Below are 17299 nucleotides of genomic sequence, written 5' to 3'. Positions count from 1 at the left end.
ATGTTCTGCTACCTTCATTATCTTAACAGCATTTTAATAGCTGTAACTACGATGTTAATACAGGTGGAGGAAATGTCAGAGTCTGACCTGCCTGCCCGAGAGAAATTGTGCCAGCTAGATGAGGCTGAGAGTATGAATCACAGCCATAGGGAGCAAACATCTCAGCTGTTGCTGACAGCACGTCAGCTTCTTCGTGATTTTCCAGGCCGGGAAGTCCCTCCTGAGACATATGCTGCACACGAGACAACCCGTATTATAGAACTAGCAGTGGCTTGTCAGAGGGACAAGGTTCTACAGCAGCTTGCTCTTTCTGACGAGTATGAGCAAACTCTCCGTGAGTTCGCACAAATAACAGATGTTGCTGATGCTCTTGTAGAAAACGACACTGCGGTGCAGGTTTGTATTTAGCATGTACCCTGATACTCTAAGCTATCCACACTTTAAGCTATCCGATATCATTCAGTAAACAGAAAATTAGAGTTGCTGATTCTTAACCCTCTAAATTTTATGTAGGTTGTTACTTTTGGGCTTAAGTTCTATCTTCAATTAACCATTATCTGTTAATTCTGTTATCACGTGAAGTATGACTTTTGTGCTGAATTCTGAGATAGTTACAGACTTAAATAAAATATAACAGTGGAAACACCAGGTAGGAATATCAGACAGCAGGAAAAGACAGATTGCTACTTACTGTAAAGCTAACACACTAAGTTGCTGACAGGCATGATTGAAAGACACTCACACATAAGCTTTCAGCCTCAGCCTTCATCAGAAGAAGAGAAACACACACGATTCATTCACACAAGCAAACACACCTCACGCAGTGCAGTGGCTCTTTTATTGAAGAAGGCGGAGGTCAAAAGCTTACGTGTGCATGGCTTTTAATTGTGTCTGTGTGCAACTTAATGTATTATCTTTACAGTAAGTAGCAGTCTGTCTTTTCCTCATTGTAAATATAATACAAGGTTGTGTTAAAACGGATTGTGGTGCTACAATTAGTTTATAATATGTAAGGGTGCAAATTTTCATTTTCTTAATTTTGTCTGTATGTTTGAGACTTCCTTTTAATGACTCATCCTGTCTATTGACTGTGTCTTTCTTTTTAGATTCTGTTTTGGTTCTTAGAAGTGTACTTGAAACACTGTAGTGGATTAGTGGACATGTTTTAACTGTCAGAAAGTGCTTACATTTTTAATTATAACGGGATTGGAAGAAATACAGGATTCTGTAATGAAAGCTTATATTTGCTAATGATGTCTTGACTTATTTCAGAGTGGACTCAATTGGAAATTTATAAATGCTAATACTTTTGTTCTTCTCTTAACTGTGTCGTCTCCCATGGTTATTTTGTAGGGTGTATGTGAATAAAGGAATTATGATTTAGAGGGGAATGTTTTATGTGCAAACCATGACTGCTAGTTGTGTACTTCAGTCTTAAAAATACAACTGCAAAACAGTTGCTTGTAGAATGAATTGACTTAAATTCTTTTTCCTGTAGGACCTCAACCACCTGCAAGAAGAAATGCAGAAACACCGTAAGTTTTTTGTAAATCTGAGTCATTGTCGCAGTATTCTTGAATCTTTGGAGGGAAATTTGGACAGTGAGACACGAGCTGCACACCATGCCCTTCACCAGAGCCTTCACAGACGTGCAACAGCTATCTTGGATAAAGCAGCAGCACGAGCACAGCAAATGGCATTGGCCGCATCTCGCTGGACTGTTTTGGAACAAGGCATGCGTGATGAATGTGGCTGGTTAGCTGTGGCACAGCAGCGCTTGCCAGACTTGACTGCTGTAACTACTAGTGATTTCCACCAGTACATATCACTTTTTCAGGTAAGAAATTTCTCATTGCATCAATAATTTGTAAACTTAGAGAGGATTTTAAGTGAGTGTAGTGTTATAATAGCTGAAAAAAATAAGGTTGGTCCATATGGCAGTAATATCAGGAAGGCCGGTATTACACTATCAAATTTCTTAGTGAAAGTTGATATGTCAAATATTTGTGTCAAAGAAGTTTGATGGTATAATAGTATAATAGGGCACTTCGTGAAATCTCGTCTTGTCAAATAAATTTGATCAAATCTTGGGCCTCGCTGTAGATTTGTTCATAAGTCGCTTGTCTTCTGTTCACTGTGCTGCAATGTGACATGTTACAATGTGGAGCACTAGCATCGTTGCGGTGTTCTGTCATCTGTAGTGTGTTTATAAACATGGCTGGTAAATACAATTGGTGTGTACTGCCAACTAGAAAATTAATAGAGATGTATGAAGCTGATGAAGCGCTTTTTAACATGAGGCACCCTGAATACAAAAATAGATTTAGAAGATTGCAGAGCTATAAAAATATTGCGGAGTTCATTAGCTGTGAGATACGATTTTCGGACACAAAACATAATTGATTTCTTTATGAAATAAAAATAGTTCTTAATGCACATAAAGTGTATTGAACAATTATTTACCTTCAGACATTGGTCCTTTAATGTTTTATAAATTACTGCATGCGTTTCAGGTATTATTTTCATTAATGTGCACTGTGATATTCGAGTGATGTACTGTAAGCTAGCAGTTCTTCAGTGAGTATTGTGCTTTGTGATACAAGGATGCACTTCACTGAGCACATACTGCAATGTATGCTCATCCATTCTTCAGTAATTTATGTCCTCCACTACAAGCTCACGTAACAAGTTTTGTTGAATGCTTTTGTCGCCTCATCGTATAACCCACTGCTTCACCCAGGTACGTTTCCTTTTTTTCCCCCGCTTGTCTGCCACATGTGCACACAGTGCAATTGTGGTACACGCAACTGTTGTGGTTAATAACAAGTTGTTGTCATCCATCTTGAACTTAGACAAAAAATGTGGTGACAGTGTAATACCCATTTTTAGCGCCATGTCAAAGATCTTTGTCAAATAAATTTGATGAATATTTGATCATATCTTTGATCAAATTTTTGACGAAGAAATTTGATAGTGTAATACTGGCCTAACTGAATAAGAATATTTGCACCCTGTAGAAAGTTGTAACATGAAGTGCTTCAAAAAAATTCAAGAGCCATCAGTTTTATAAACATTATTCCTTCACTTTGAAGGTGCCTAATCTGCTGTTCACCTTCTTGTGATGGTGTCACAGCCTTATTTTGTAACTTATCTCTCTGGTCATAAAATTTGTGTGTGTCAAAATTGCAGTCAAGTTGAAGACATGAGTTTTTAAAATTAATTTAATATTATGTCAATTAACAATTTTTATTGTGTTTTTGATATGGAATTAAATATGTAGTAGCTTGATTGATTTCGTATCTCAAAAAAACTTAAAAGAGTATACAGCCAAAGACACGCAAAATGGAAAGTTTTTCTGATATGTTTTTTGGACACAAAACTATAATAATGTGATGCTTATCAACTGTGTGTATTTTTGTATGTTTGGAGTCACTGAAATAGTTAAACCCTTTGCTTTCAGTCTTTAGCTGCTGACTGTGCAACCCATCAGGCCCGTATTGCTCACTTGCTTGAAACAGCACAGAGACTGCAAGAACTAGTCACTTGTGTGGGCTTGGAGACCCGCTATGATGAAACTGTCAGTGTGTTACTTCAGTTACAAGATGATGTTGCTGCCAACTTAAGACGCCTAGTTGCATTCCGTGAACACTGGACTGCCTATGATGCCTTAGCAACGAGACTCGATAATTGGATTATTTCAGCTGATAAAGAGCTTGACCAGATATCCAGCTCTACTGGTACACTTACTGGCAGTATGAGGCAGTTCTGGGTGAGTTCCATTCTGTTCCAAAATTATCTGCCACCACTCTTCCCCTCTCTTCTTCTTCCCACACTTCACTAAGTAGCTAGTGTTAATCACTGTGTTGAAAACAAGTCTCCTTAATTCTCATGTATGAGAAGTTCTCTTGAAACTCCACTTTCCCAAAAAGTTACCTTGATATTTTATCACAGTGTGCTCTGCAAAGGCACTGTCACACTCTCTCCAGCCAACTAGTGAGTTGTTATTTATGCTAATTTCTACTGCCCCCTGCCATTAAACTACCTCAATTTTATGCTAACAATAAGCAACATTTTCATTGTCCTTTAAAACACACAATGTGTTACAACTACATATGCATATTAACATAGCTGCTGTGATTTATGAATATTACCGTTGTGTTTCTGTCATATGACACACAGGCATTAATTGAAAGACTAAATTCCTTTTAAAATAATCTGAAATAATAAGTACACTGCAGTAGCAGTACTTGAAAGTAATCAAAGAAATTAAGGAAAATGTGCACTTAATAATCCAAAATATTTTAGGTAGGTTCAAACTTTAACCTGGATGTTTTGTGTAAATGTCTGGCCAGTTGAGACTTTGGATCAGTATGTGTGACATGGATAGATAATACAGTTGGTAGTACATTTCTGACAAGAATTAGGGATCTTGATTTGAGTCAATGTCTATTCATCTGCCCCATTCTATTTATTGAATGAACCGATAATAATATGATAATATGATTGAATTTCAATCGTTCTTAATGTGAATATACCCCCCCCCCCCCCCACACACACACACACACACACACATCCACAAAGGCTTAAGAAGTTTTGCTCATGTGTGAGTAATATTTAATTATGCTAAAACAAGGATATTAAGCAGATTTCAAATGATTTGTTGTTTTTAACAGGAACTGAAGGCACAATATGAGTTGCACAATGGACTACGATCAGAAGCTGGAAATTGCTTTGATGCTGCAATGCGTACACTTCCTGTTGCGGATGAAATGCTGCAAAGGCAGCTGCATGCACAATTGGAGGAACGGTGGCAGCGCCTATCAGGGCGAGTTATAACTGTGAGGGATGCAGCAACACGTGGTATTGAAGATGAATCAATACCACTTGCTGACAGGCTTGCTGTACTCGCTGGTGAGCTAAACGAACTACAGGCTGCCCTGGATGACATGCATGGTGTCTTGCGCTCACCTGACGAACTGGACTTATACATTCAGAGGCTTCAGGTAAGCTATAATTAGCTTGTTTACTGGTTTATGTGCCTGCCTCAAAATAATTTGTAGGTTACTGAAAAGTATGTTCTTATGATTTTTTATTGGTGATTATAAAATGCAATATTTTATTCCCGATGATATTTGAACACTGTGTCTGTTTTCGTGTGTAATTTATTGTCTGTGAACTGCATTGAAGGAAAATTCATCTGAGAAAACTAACAAATTATGAGACAGAATTGCTGGGTAGTCTTATCTCCTGGAGGAGAAATGTGTAGCACCACCATTGACAGCTATAAAATAAAAACAACCACCTAGGCTTCAGAACTAATAGTTCCTTTGTCTGAAAGGAGACAGGGAAGGTTAAAATAAAAAGGAAGGGTAGATCACTCAAACCGCAGGATGAGAGCGAGACACTAAAGATGGACAAAAGCACTCTTAGTTCCAAAAGCTAGATATTGTGACCCTGTCACATTTTTATGTGTCTGTTGGGCGTTCTGTACATGTGCCTCCTGATAGTAAGTACTTACCAGCAATTACATCTGATTACAGAAATACTCTTTTTACTGGTAAATGGTTTTACAATATATGCAGACAGCTGATGCGTTAATAGACAGATATTGATGAAATTCAGATTTCACAAGCATTTTTCTCAGTAATATGCAGATCACTTTATAATGATCATAGGGACCAAAATCAGCTGACGATCTCCTCATATAACTTAAGTGCAGTAGCGAAGTTGCAAGATATGGAGGAGGGGAGGGCAACCTAGTTTGAATCTATGCGGTAGATTAATGCCTATTCGTCCAGTACACTTGTAAGACTGAGTATGGTTTTTTAGGCGGTGTTAGACAATAGTTTAGGCAAATGTAGGACTGGCCTCAAATCCACCTGAGAAAATATAGTACATCAACAATTACAATACAATAACACAGGCAAGGGTGTATCCAACAAAGGGCAATGAGGTAGTTAACTCCAACTCACCTGCCCCCCCCCCCCCTCCCCCCCCCCCACAGTCACTACCACCACCACAACCATTACCACTCACGCACACTTCTTCCTAGAAAAGGAAGTTTTCCAAACAAAAGCCACAATCTACTGCACTAGGCAGACAGACAAATTAACTCAGTATTAATATTATGAATTATCTCTGTATTTGTTTGAAGAAGTTTCTGCAAAACTTAAAGATGAATGGCGATATCACTATCTTACCTTCTCCGTAGATTCTTATCATTTCTAAAATTAAAATACTATATTGTTTTTTTCATCCTCCCTTCACGATGCATATCTTTAGCTATGGATGATGCTTATTATAAAGTTCGCTGTTCGATTTGTCATGACATCGTGCAACTATTGTGTCATTCACCAATCTAGATAAGTCACCACCACCACCACTACCCTCCCCTATTTCAGGTCATCAGTACACTTTTGCCCACATAATATTGTTTATACAATTCACAGTCATGCACATGACTTTTATCTCTTAAGTTAATTGATGACTGTGGCAACAGGATAGTCAACCAGCAATGAAGCTAAAAAAATAATTTACCAGATCATGAAAATAGTAAAGACAAAATAAACTCTATGAGGGGTGGGGGTTCTAATTCAGCTGATCAAGTTTGACACACAGACTTTTGCCTAATAAGTATAACCTTATAATGTGAACAGACAAAACTTAAATCACTTTATAAGAAAATGTATTACTGTTACAATTATATATTGAGAAAAATAAGTACATGCAATACAATGTAAATACTATAGGAATAATGGAGACCACCTGCTGTAAAGTAGAAACATTGAGTTGTTTATAGATACACATAAAGGAAGGAAAACTTTCTAGCTTTTGGATTTATCCTTTGATGACCTGGACACACACACATACACATACACACATGTACATATGTATGTATGTGCCTATGGTGTCAGCTGGACTGTCAGTGCCCAGTGCCAATGCTCTTTTGTGGCAGGTGGACTGATTGTGATGGAGGTAGTGTCAGATGGGGTGAGTAGTGGGAGAGGGAGGCAGGGAGAGTGGCTAGCAGCATGGAGGGAGGCAGCTATTTTGCCAGCTAGCAATGTGGGATGCTGGGGTGGCAAATATGTAGGCTGACATGTTCGTAGGGGCCGGTGGCAAGTTTACATGGTGACAGTGACATGGGGATATGAATTGGGAGGGGGTGACAGGATGGAGGAAGGGGCGGGGGGGGGGGGGGGGGGGGAATCCCTTGGGTAGAGATATGGGGACAGTGGGTTACCTGAGATTGAGGCCAGGATAATTATGCGAGCAGAGGATGTGTTGTCAGGATAACTCCTGAAGTTGGTGGTAGAGAAGTTTGTAGCAGTCATTGAAATTGAGCAGGAGAATGAATGACCAGCACCATGTTGTTGTCAAGAACAATGTTGACCATTTGGTGGCACAACATGCTGCTGAGCACAACATGCTAATTTTCATTGGCTGCCTCACAGCCTGAACCATCTGGATTCTTCCCTCCACCACTGGTAACTGTACCGGTAGGCATTGTCCTCGCAATACATCCTCCACTTTCATAACCGTTGTGGTCTCAATCCAGGCAACTTATTGTCCACCCAACAGTTTCCCCATCCTCATCTTGTCACCCCTTCACAATTCACACCCCCACATTGCCTTCAGTGTGTGCTATTCCCCACCGGCTACTACAGTTATGGCAGTCCATATACCTGCCATGCCTCCCTCCCATGTTCCTATCCAGCAAACCGGCCACCTCCCTCCAAGCTACTAACCACCTACCCTCAGTCACTCTCCATGCCTCTTCCCACCCTCTCCCTCTACTCACATCATCTGACACTTCCCCCACCACAACCAGGCTACCTGCTGCAAAATAGCATTAGCGCTGTTAGTCTAGCCAGCACCATATAGGGGCATAGGTGTGTGTGTGTGTGTGTGTGTGTGTGTGTGTGTGTGTGTATGTATGTGTGTGTACTTTAGCTCATCAAAGGATAAATCCAAGAAGTTTTCCTTCTTTTGTGTATGCATGTCAACAACACAATGCTTCTACTATTCAGTGAGTTGTCTGCTTTAATCGTGATGTATTTACATCCTACAAGAACTTTCCTGCAACTTTTACATACAAAACAAGATAGACAATTGAGACATATAAAAGGAAAGGATGAGGAGGAAGGAACTACAGATTGCTTGTGAGGAGAGGCATAAAAGTGAAAGTGTTACATTTGATGGAGCAATGTAAGATTTTCTTCACTTTCATTGGTATACATAGTCGTTGGACGGATCTACTACTTATCTATCTACTTACGTCTTTCAGCTATGTACCATCCTTTTATGCATCTTTTTCTCATATCTTGCATTACCTTCTGAGGGAGGAGTCGTCCAGTTTCGCAAACCTGAGATTTTCCCTCTCTTCCATTTTCTGAAACCTCTTTCTCTACCCCCCCCCCCCCCCCCCACCCACCCACCCACCCACCCACCCACCCACCCACTCACCTCACCCAATCCCACTAGAATCCCATTTCTTTTTCTGTTGCAGTCACCATTTCCCTAATTTTATGGTGTAACTTTCCCATTATTGTGGCAAGGTACTGAATGAAAAGAGTGATTTTAGGTTGAATGATAACAAATCTGGAAATAGGCATACTTCAATTGATGATTTTAGTTTCTTATTATGACACCAGAATTATTGTGTTTCAGGTGATGAAAGAACGCCTTGATGGTATCCAGGAGGAACTGGGAAGGCTAGGTCTGCTATCAGCAGAACAATCAGATATGGTAGGCTCACTACTTGGTGGTGCCCGGCAGTTGGAGCTACAGGTCTCTGAGGAGTTGGAGGCAGCTGAACAGGTCCGAGAACAGCTTCGGACTGTCAGCCGAGGATTAACACGAGCAACTACAGCACAGGGGAGGACTGCAGATGTTCTGGCAGACTGTGAACGTGTCCACGACCAGGGAGCAGATGTCATTTCACGTGCAATAGATCGCTGTGTTGTTGCCGGACAGGATCTAGGCCAGCAGTGGCAACAATTGATGGCACTCAGGTAAGTTAAGCAAGTAATTGCTGAAGTTTTTAATAATTCCATCAGGTGACTGCAGTTGATAAACAGAATTCTGATTTAGGGATCAGCTAAATATGTCACGTTCTCGTATAAATATGTAGTTGAGTCTAGAGTATTTGACTTTAGTTGAGTGAACTGTTTTCCATTTGCAGTGAAATTTGTTCATGACTGTTTTTTTTTTTTTTCCTGTGCCAGATCCATGGTGACATTTTCTTATCACATGTACTGATTTGATAAAAATCATTGAGTTAGTGACACCTTTTCTAGCATGCAGAACATTATTACATATGCATCCATTATTCTGAGAACAGACAAACAGTTTTTGCTCAGAAGTGTGAAATATGAAATGTAGTTGGGAAGAAGGTTGCAAACTTTTTGAAATTGAGGAATTTATCCTAACCTTGACTGACTGGGTGTACATTACTTATCAAAGCAGAGAGAAACATTTCTAGTGCTAACATCTCACCATTGAATTAATGTGTTGTTTGCATTTAGAGTGTCTTGATAACCATGCTGAGCACACAGTGTTATTCTTTTAACTTTGTACAGTTGCAGAGACCACCAATGCTTTTAACAATGCAAAATACTTGCTCACACAGATAGTTAACAATGTAGGAAAAGCTAGATTGCTACTTACCAGACAGCCACTATTCATAAACACAAGCAAGCACAACTCACACACACAACACTGCGAACTCTGCCATTTTTGTCCATAATATGTAAATTGTTGTTATTAGAGCAAGAAGGCCATCACTAGGCTATTTTAGACAGTTCATTCACATTCTTGGAGTTCTGACTTCCAGTTTCTGCCAATATGCCTCCAAGTAACCATGTAATTGACTCAAGTGGAACATCTTAAAGAGTATTGTAGACATGAACAACAATCTAACTTATAATAATGATGATAATAATAATTCTGAAACCATTTTTAAAAGAAGAGGCAATAGCTGCAGATTTTTAATCTCAAATAAATCATAAACTGAGGTTTTACAGTATTGATGGTGTAGCCAACCAGTGTATAACATCCAATCCAACCAAAAGGAAGCAGGAAGTTGTACTTGGTAATTAACCAATGGTATAATCAGAGGAGATTATTTGGACTGGAAAGAAATAATGAATGGGGTTCCCCAACACTCAATCTTGGGTCCACTATTTTTCCTCATATGTGTAAATGATCTTTCATCTAATATACAACAAGCAGAATTAGTTATTTCCGAAGATGACACCAATATTTTAATCAATTCAAGCATACATACAGGAAGAGAAGAAATGGTATAAATTGTTCTTAAAAGTACCAATGACTGGTTTTCCGCAAGTGGTGTCACTCAGTTTTAAAAGCACACAAAATGTTCTGTTCTGCATATCTGGAGGTATAGAGGTATTACAACAATGATAAATGTAGCACATGCGTAGTAAATTATAAATAGGTTGAAAACTTCAAAGTTCTAAGGTGACCATATTGATGAGCATTTTAAATAGAAAAAACACAATTTACTACCCCTAAAACAAATTAGTTCAACCTCATTTACATTTCAAATCGTTGCAAATCTTGAGGGGAGGGAAATGGTAAGTTGACATATAATAATGTCATATGGAATAATGTTCTGGAGTAATTCAACTTTAAGAAAGAAAGTGTCCATTCCTCAAAAACATGCTGTAAGAATAAGATGTGGTGCTCACCCATGATCATCATGTAGACATCTATTTACTGGGTTAGGCATTGTGATTACTGCTTCACATTATATTCCTTCATTAAATTTTTGTAAATAATCCACTGCATTTCAAAAAGAACAATTGTGTACATAATTACAATACCAGAAGAAGAAAAAAATGACATTCACTACACCACATGAAGGTGCTCTTTATCAGAAAAAGGGATGTACAATGCTGAAATCAAAATTTTTGATCAGGTACCCAGTGAAATAATATGTCTTGACAGTCAGCAAATTAAAATTTGAAAACTGAAAGTTCCTCCATGACATTTCTGAAATCATGTCTGAGTCTCATGTAGCCATATTTACAAAATGATTTGTGGTGTGGATATACAATGACTAACATTATTACGATTCATTATGCAAATGATCCATGAAACCTGCTAACAATAGGAACACTTAATGAAATGAAATATACAGGCATACTCAACCAAAAAAAACCATGTATTGTATACCAGCCGTCAACATGGTGATTTGTCATCAGTTACATACAAATTGTGTAATCTATAGTAAGAGATACAGTTAGTTGCAAAATGAGTATTCCAACTTTCACGTGCCTGATCAAAACGCCTAGTAAAAGATCACAAGTAGTAGTCCTAACAAATCAGAAACTAAGAAAGTACTGCATCAGTCACATCGTTTCATTTTCTGTTACTTATGATGTAACTCGTACACTCTCTCTTTCTGGTAAACACACACTCTTTCTTCAGTGCTTCATCATTATAACTAAAGTAGTGATAATTAGCAGTAAAACTTGATTCTTTTTATGTTCTCATGTATGCTGTGTCTTCCTTGAACAGTAATATTTTATGGTAGCTGTAGTAACTATTCGTGGTATAACTGAGATAGTGAAATGATTGGAAAATGTAGTAATAAAGTTCGTCTACTGTATTTTCAATGCTGTTGCTACATGTGTGTTCATATAATAGTGTAAAAATACAGAATTTAATTCAATGTCACATCATGTACAACAGAAATCAACCCCTCCTCCTCTTCGAGTAACTACTGCAACCTACATCCTTCTGAATCTGCTTAGTGTTTTCATCTCTTGCTCTCTCTCTCTATGATTTTTACCCTCCCTTCCCTCCAATACTAAGTTTGTGATTCCTTGACGTCTCAGAACATATCCAACCAACCAATCCCTTCTTCTAGTCAAGTTGTGCCACAAATTCCTCTTCTTCCCAATTGTGTTCAGTACCGCCTCATTAGTTACTTGATCTACCCATCTAATCTTCGGCATTCTTCTGTAGCACCACATTTCTAAAGCTTCTATTCTCTTCTTGTCTTAACTAGTTATCGTCCATGTTTCACTTCCATACATGGCTACACTCCATACAAATACTTTCAGAGAAGACTTCCTAACACTTAAAATCTATACTCGATGTTAACAAATTTCTCTTTTTCAGAAACGCTTTCCTTGCCATAGTCAGTCTACATTTGATAACCTCCCTACTTTAACAGTCATCAGTTATTTTGCTTCCAAAATAGCAAAATTCGTTTACTACTTTAAGTGTCTCATTTCCAAAAGACAGTAGACTGCCTTTATTATTACATTTTCCAGTACTATTGTGAGCAAAAATGACTACATAGTCTGCAAATTAGTCTTTTATGCTGTTTACTTTGTTTCCATCCATCACATTTGTTGTGACAAAAGAATCCTGTTTACATAGGCAACAACTGCATGCAATACCTGCTTCACGTCTGCGCCTATCTCTCTCACCACAAGGTGTAGAAAGACAGATGTCAGCACTACAAGATACACATGCAGCTTTGGAGCAGCAGCAAGGTCAGCTACTGCAGATGTTACGTGCCCGCTTTGCATTGTGGCAGAACTTTGAGAGGCGGCTTGAAACAGTCAGACAACAAGTTGCAGAAGCTGGGTACATGATGGAACTGCTGACTGTCCAAGGAAGTGTTGATCTCGACAGGCTGGTCAAAGCTACTGAGAGGTTGCAGGTATGTGATCTTCAAATTATCAGTCATTCTTTCTGTATTGCTTCATTCTTTCTGTATTGCTATTAAAAGGGATTCCTATTTGTGTTTTCTTATTCAAATCATTATTAAAGGCTGCCTGTCATTTTGATTATTCCTGTTCGGTAACAGCTGTAAGCCAAATTTTCTTTCCTGTGAGAAAGTAATATATAAATGCTCAGTTTTTATTGCTTCACTTGTATGGAATAGGATTAATTGTATGATACAGTTGATGTAATAACATATTATAATCACAAACAACAGTATGAGCTTGTTTGGTAGATGTTAGATTATTGCTACCTGTTGGAAAATTAGGGTTTTGTTATTATATACAGGGTAATTCAGCTGTTTTCAATACTTATTTAAAGCTCAACAATGCCAAAGTTTTGCAGAATATTATAATGGTATATCATATCAGCTGTGTCATTAAAGAGTTTCTAGCAAACAGCACAAAGAATGTCATTCTCAACAGAGAGGTATCTTCAAACATTAAAGTACCTATGAGTGTATCTCAAAGGATTTTGGTAGGACCATTTATTTTCTTAATATAGTCAAATGACTTAGTATAAACTCACAAGTTCCATATTGCTTTTTATGGTTGATGCTGTTGTATAAAGAGAAGTTCCAACTTTAGAAATTAGAGCGAAATGCAGAAGAGGATCAATGCTTAGTGTAAACATTGGCTATTTTGACCCTCAACATAAATAAATGTGCATTTTGTGCATAAGTATGCAAAAACATTATTATATCATCACGCACATGCAGAACAATCACTGGAAACAGTTATATCGATAAAATGTGTTGGAGTACATGTATGGAGCAATTTAAAGTGGAATGACCACGTAAAGCTTATTGCAGATAATAGATATGCCACAATGAGATTCATTGGGGGAATCTTCTGCACATGTAGTCCACCCGCAAAGGAGGTAAGTTGACCAGTACTTTATTACTGCTCGGAAGTATGGGATCTGTACGAGATAGAAGTGATAGAGGAAACAGAGAAGACCCAAAGAATAGAATCATGTTTCTTTACAGGTTCCTTTAGTTAGGCCCGAAAGCTTCATGGAGAAGATAGGCCAACTTCAGTGGCAGACTCTGTAAGTGAGGCGTTCTAAATCACAGTGTGGTTTACTGCGAAAGTCCCCATGCACCCCATGTTCTTGTGTGGGGCTGGTGGCAAATCTCCATTGTTTAGGTGATACCTTTGAGATGTTAAACTGAAATATTCTTTCATTTGGCAGAAAATGGAAGATGTTGGATGAAATTTCTACATACCTTGCTCATGCTAAAATAGTGACCAAAAAGTATTACCCTTGTTGTGCTTTTAACTTCGTGTAATGGACAGTTTAGACATTTTACATGTTCTGTGGATCATATTTGTGGCACCTTGTCATTATTTGGAACATTTTTGTAGCTTCACAAATAAGATATACAGTGATACCCTTCTTTTACATTTTTCAAGGGAAATAACGTTTTAAGGTGTAAAAGTTAGTGTAGGATATCCCCTTGGCTTTTCGCACTTTATGTGTGATATATGTACATAACAGGCACCAAAAGACTTGTCAGGTACTTGTTTATTATCTAATAAATGTTTAGTATCCAACAAAAGCGCTGATTTAACTGAAATTGATAACTTTCTGAGAAGTAGGAACGTTTGACTCAATTTCATGCATTATAGTCGATGGTTTTGAAAGCCTGTAGCTGTCATTTGTTATTTAAATACTGAAATACTGCACTAATTATGTATTTTTTCATGATTAACACAATGCATTTCGAGACTTTTTGTCTCGTTGTCAAGGGCAAATATGTTATAAGTATTTTGTTTTGTGTTTGCATGTGTTGTTCTGCATCTCTCCTGTAGTCGTCTTTTTGAGGTTATCAGGTATTGTGCCTCCTCAATTATGTAGAAAACCACACACTCGCAAACTATCATTCCCATTGTTTGTGGAAGGAAAAAAAAATGCTGAATGAGGATATTTGCAAATTACAGTCATGTAAGCTGACAAACTATGTGACCAGTATGTTTTATCTGAGTACGAAGTTAAAATCAAGTTTGAGTTTGGTTCTTACAGACATGAATTGACAAAAGCTGGTTGGTGTACAACATATAGCTGGCTGGAGATATGGAAGATAGAAGTAAGTAGGCGTGATTGTTACCAACCAAGTTTATCTCTTCGAGTTCAGTTCTCACGAGAGATGTGCTGTTAGTAATCTGAAACACAGAGCACAAATTGGTACCAGGCTGTCCTGTAATCTCCCCTGCTTAGTCATGGAAATGAACTGGAGTGTACATGCCAGTCAGTGTGTGAAATCAGTGCAATAAAATATATCGAAGTGGAAACATAACTGAGTGACAAAAAGTAACTGTTACCACACCGTAAATGAAATTGCCCACTTTTATTGGTGTATCGACACCGGTTGTCCAATGTGTCTACAAGAAATGATGTACCACTCGCAGTCGGGCAACATGGAATAAGAAGAGTGATCATAAAATGGAGCTGGAGACAAATTTTGTGTCTTGTCAGTGACTTTCAATTTCAAATCTGCTGCTGTCAGTGAATGCAAATCCAGCTGAACCAGTATCCAGTCAAACTTGGTGAAGGGCACTGCATCCAGACGTTTGGAGCCTGGTACCTTACAAAAGGCCATTGCTTACAGCACACCATAAAGCGGCATGTCTTTAGTGTACAAAACAACACAGAAACTAGATAGTAGCTGACTGATCTGAGGAGTCACAGCTTTGCACACTTTTTCAAATATTTGAGGTTAATGAAAACACTGCTCCCTACAAATTACACAATGGGTTTTTGTCCGAATAGGGTATCATATAGACCGGCGGGTGGTGTAGTTGTTTTGTGTTTTTTTGGGAGGGGGGGGGGATATTAATTTCTTGAAAGAACTCTGTGTAATTAAAACTTAATTAGTGATTTGAGGGGAAAACTGGAATATTTCACATACAGCTTCCGCTACCTTTATAAATGAAGTGTTGAAAAGTTCATCTCTTCAAGGCTTAGCCAGTTTGCATGTAAAAATGTGCATTGGAATGATATTTAATTGTCAGAACTGCTTCCTTTCAATCAAGTCAGGACATTATGAGCCTCTGTGTTACTGATACTGGTTCTGGGAATGCTGTTTGTATGCTCACAGAAGAGTTGATGAAGAGTGCATGAATACCAATGTCAGGGTCTGGAACAAAATCAGTACACCAGGATCTGAATCATGAAACATGGTGAAGCTCACAGATCTCAGCTTGTATTTCAAGAATATGAGTTCTTCTACAAGTTACTGGAGAAGTGTGTTGAGCGATCTCATCGCAGTGGTCATCTAGTTAGGACCTCATTTCTAGTTCCTAACTCTGAGAGTGACAACATGAATGAGAAACTGATATTGGATTTAAGGACAGCATTAATAGACAAATGTACTGTTCATGAGACATGCTATTTTTATCATTGCTTTTCCGAGCGCTTATGCAATGTAATTTTGAAAATAAATATATTAAGAAGATATGTTATTGACTACTTCGTCTGTTTTGAATTTCAAATTAGAGGTTCTATGCATGCTTATGTTCTGCTCTGGATTGAAGACACTCCCGATATGTATTAAGCTGCTGAAATCGTGCACATTGAGCAGGTGATGGATTGCAGTCTTGCAAAGCATGATGAGAAATTGCGCCAACATGTCCTGAAGTATCAGATACACAATCATCACAAGACTTACAGAAAAGGGAACAAACTCTGCAGCCTCATTTTTCCTCATGAAATCCGCAAGAATTCAACAGTTCCGAAAATGGAGGACATAAAAATAAAGTTTGTCAGTCACAAACGAGAAGCAGAGGTGTCAGTGGTAAATTACTATAATTCTGACATTCTTAAGCTATTGAGATTGCTATTGCCATTTATATTTCAAAATCGTCTTCCAAACATGAGGAAGACATAATCATCAAAAATACTTAAATGACTGTAGAAACAGCTCTGCGAAAAGAAGGTGGGACTGTGTCGATACAGTATCCACAGTTAACGTCTATCTTCCGGAGTTCTGGGAACCAGGCTGACGCAAAAATTTTTTTGATGTTTGTTGATCAGAGTAACATTTGACATGGGTTTGAATGACACTTGACATCATATACAGCAGATGAGATGCAATTCAGACTTTACATTTCAATGTTTAACGTATAATCATACCATTTTAAAGGGTGCTAGAGGATGTTTGTGTGGTCCATTATGTAGAGCAAGCAGTCTGCTGTTGTGTGGTCTTGACATATTTGTTTTCCTTGCTTGAATGTATAAAAATGGTTCCAACAATCTTTCAGTCTCAGATATGTTTCACTGGAGAATTCGTCAAATACCAGGAAAGAGAATGTTTGTGGTGCAAGAAGTAATGTCTCCTTTACATGTAGTTCCGTCATCACTGTTCTTGCTCACTCAGCAGTACATTCATCATAGAGATGTTAAAGAAAGGGCAACATTTGGTAACTGAGAGTGTTAAAATAACAATCTTCAGTTAAGTAACCTAAATGAGACGACTCAAGCCATTGTATAAAAAACACCCCCGAAACATCACAGAACCATCTCTAGCCTGAAGAAC

The 17299-nt window shown here is 38.2% G+C and overlaps 1 protein-coding gene across 1 annotated transcript in view; it reads left to right on the top strand.

Annotated features, from left to right (window-relative positions):
• The window catches only part of LOC124619377 (nesprin-1), a 635455-nt gene that overhangs the window by 530370 nt on the left and 87786 nt on the right, over positions 1 to 17299 (top strand). Inside the window, exons 111-116 of the mRNA XM_047145705.1 lie at positions 64 to 396; positions 1499 to 1837; positions 3461 to 3769; positions 4674 to 5003; positions 8671 to 9014; positions 12415 to 12700. Coding sequence (XP_047001661.1) covers positions 64 to 396; positions 1499 to 1837; positions 3461 to 3769; positions 4674 to 5003; positions 8671 to 9014; positions 12415 to 12700 — 1941 coding nt within the window. The remainder of the gene's footprint in view (positions 1 to 63; positions 397 to 1498; positions 1838 to 3460; positions 3770 to 4673; positions 5004 to 8670; positions 9015 to 12414; positions 12701 to 17299) is intronic.

Source organism: Schistocerca americana, chromosome 6 (genome assembly GCF_021461395.2).
Source record: "Schistocerca americana isolate TAMUIC-IGC-003095 chromosome 6, iqSchAmer2.1, whole genome shotgun sequence".
Classification (NCBI taxonomy): Eukaryota; Metazoa; Arthropoda; class Insecta; order Orthoptera; family Acrididae; genus Schistocerca; species Schistocerca americana.
The sequence above is the reverse complement of the archived record's forward strand: the minus strand, read 5'-3'. Positions and strand labels throughout refer to the sequence as shown.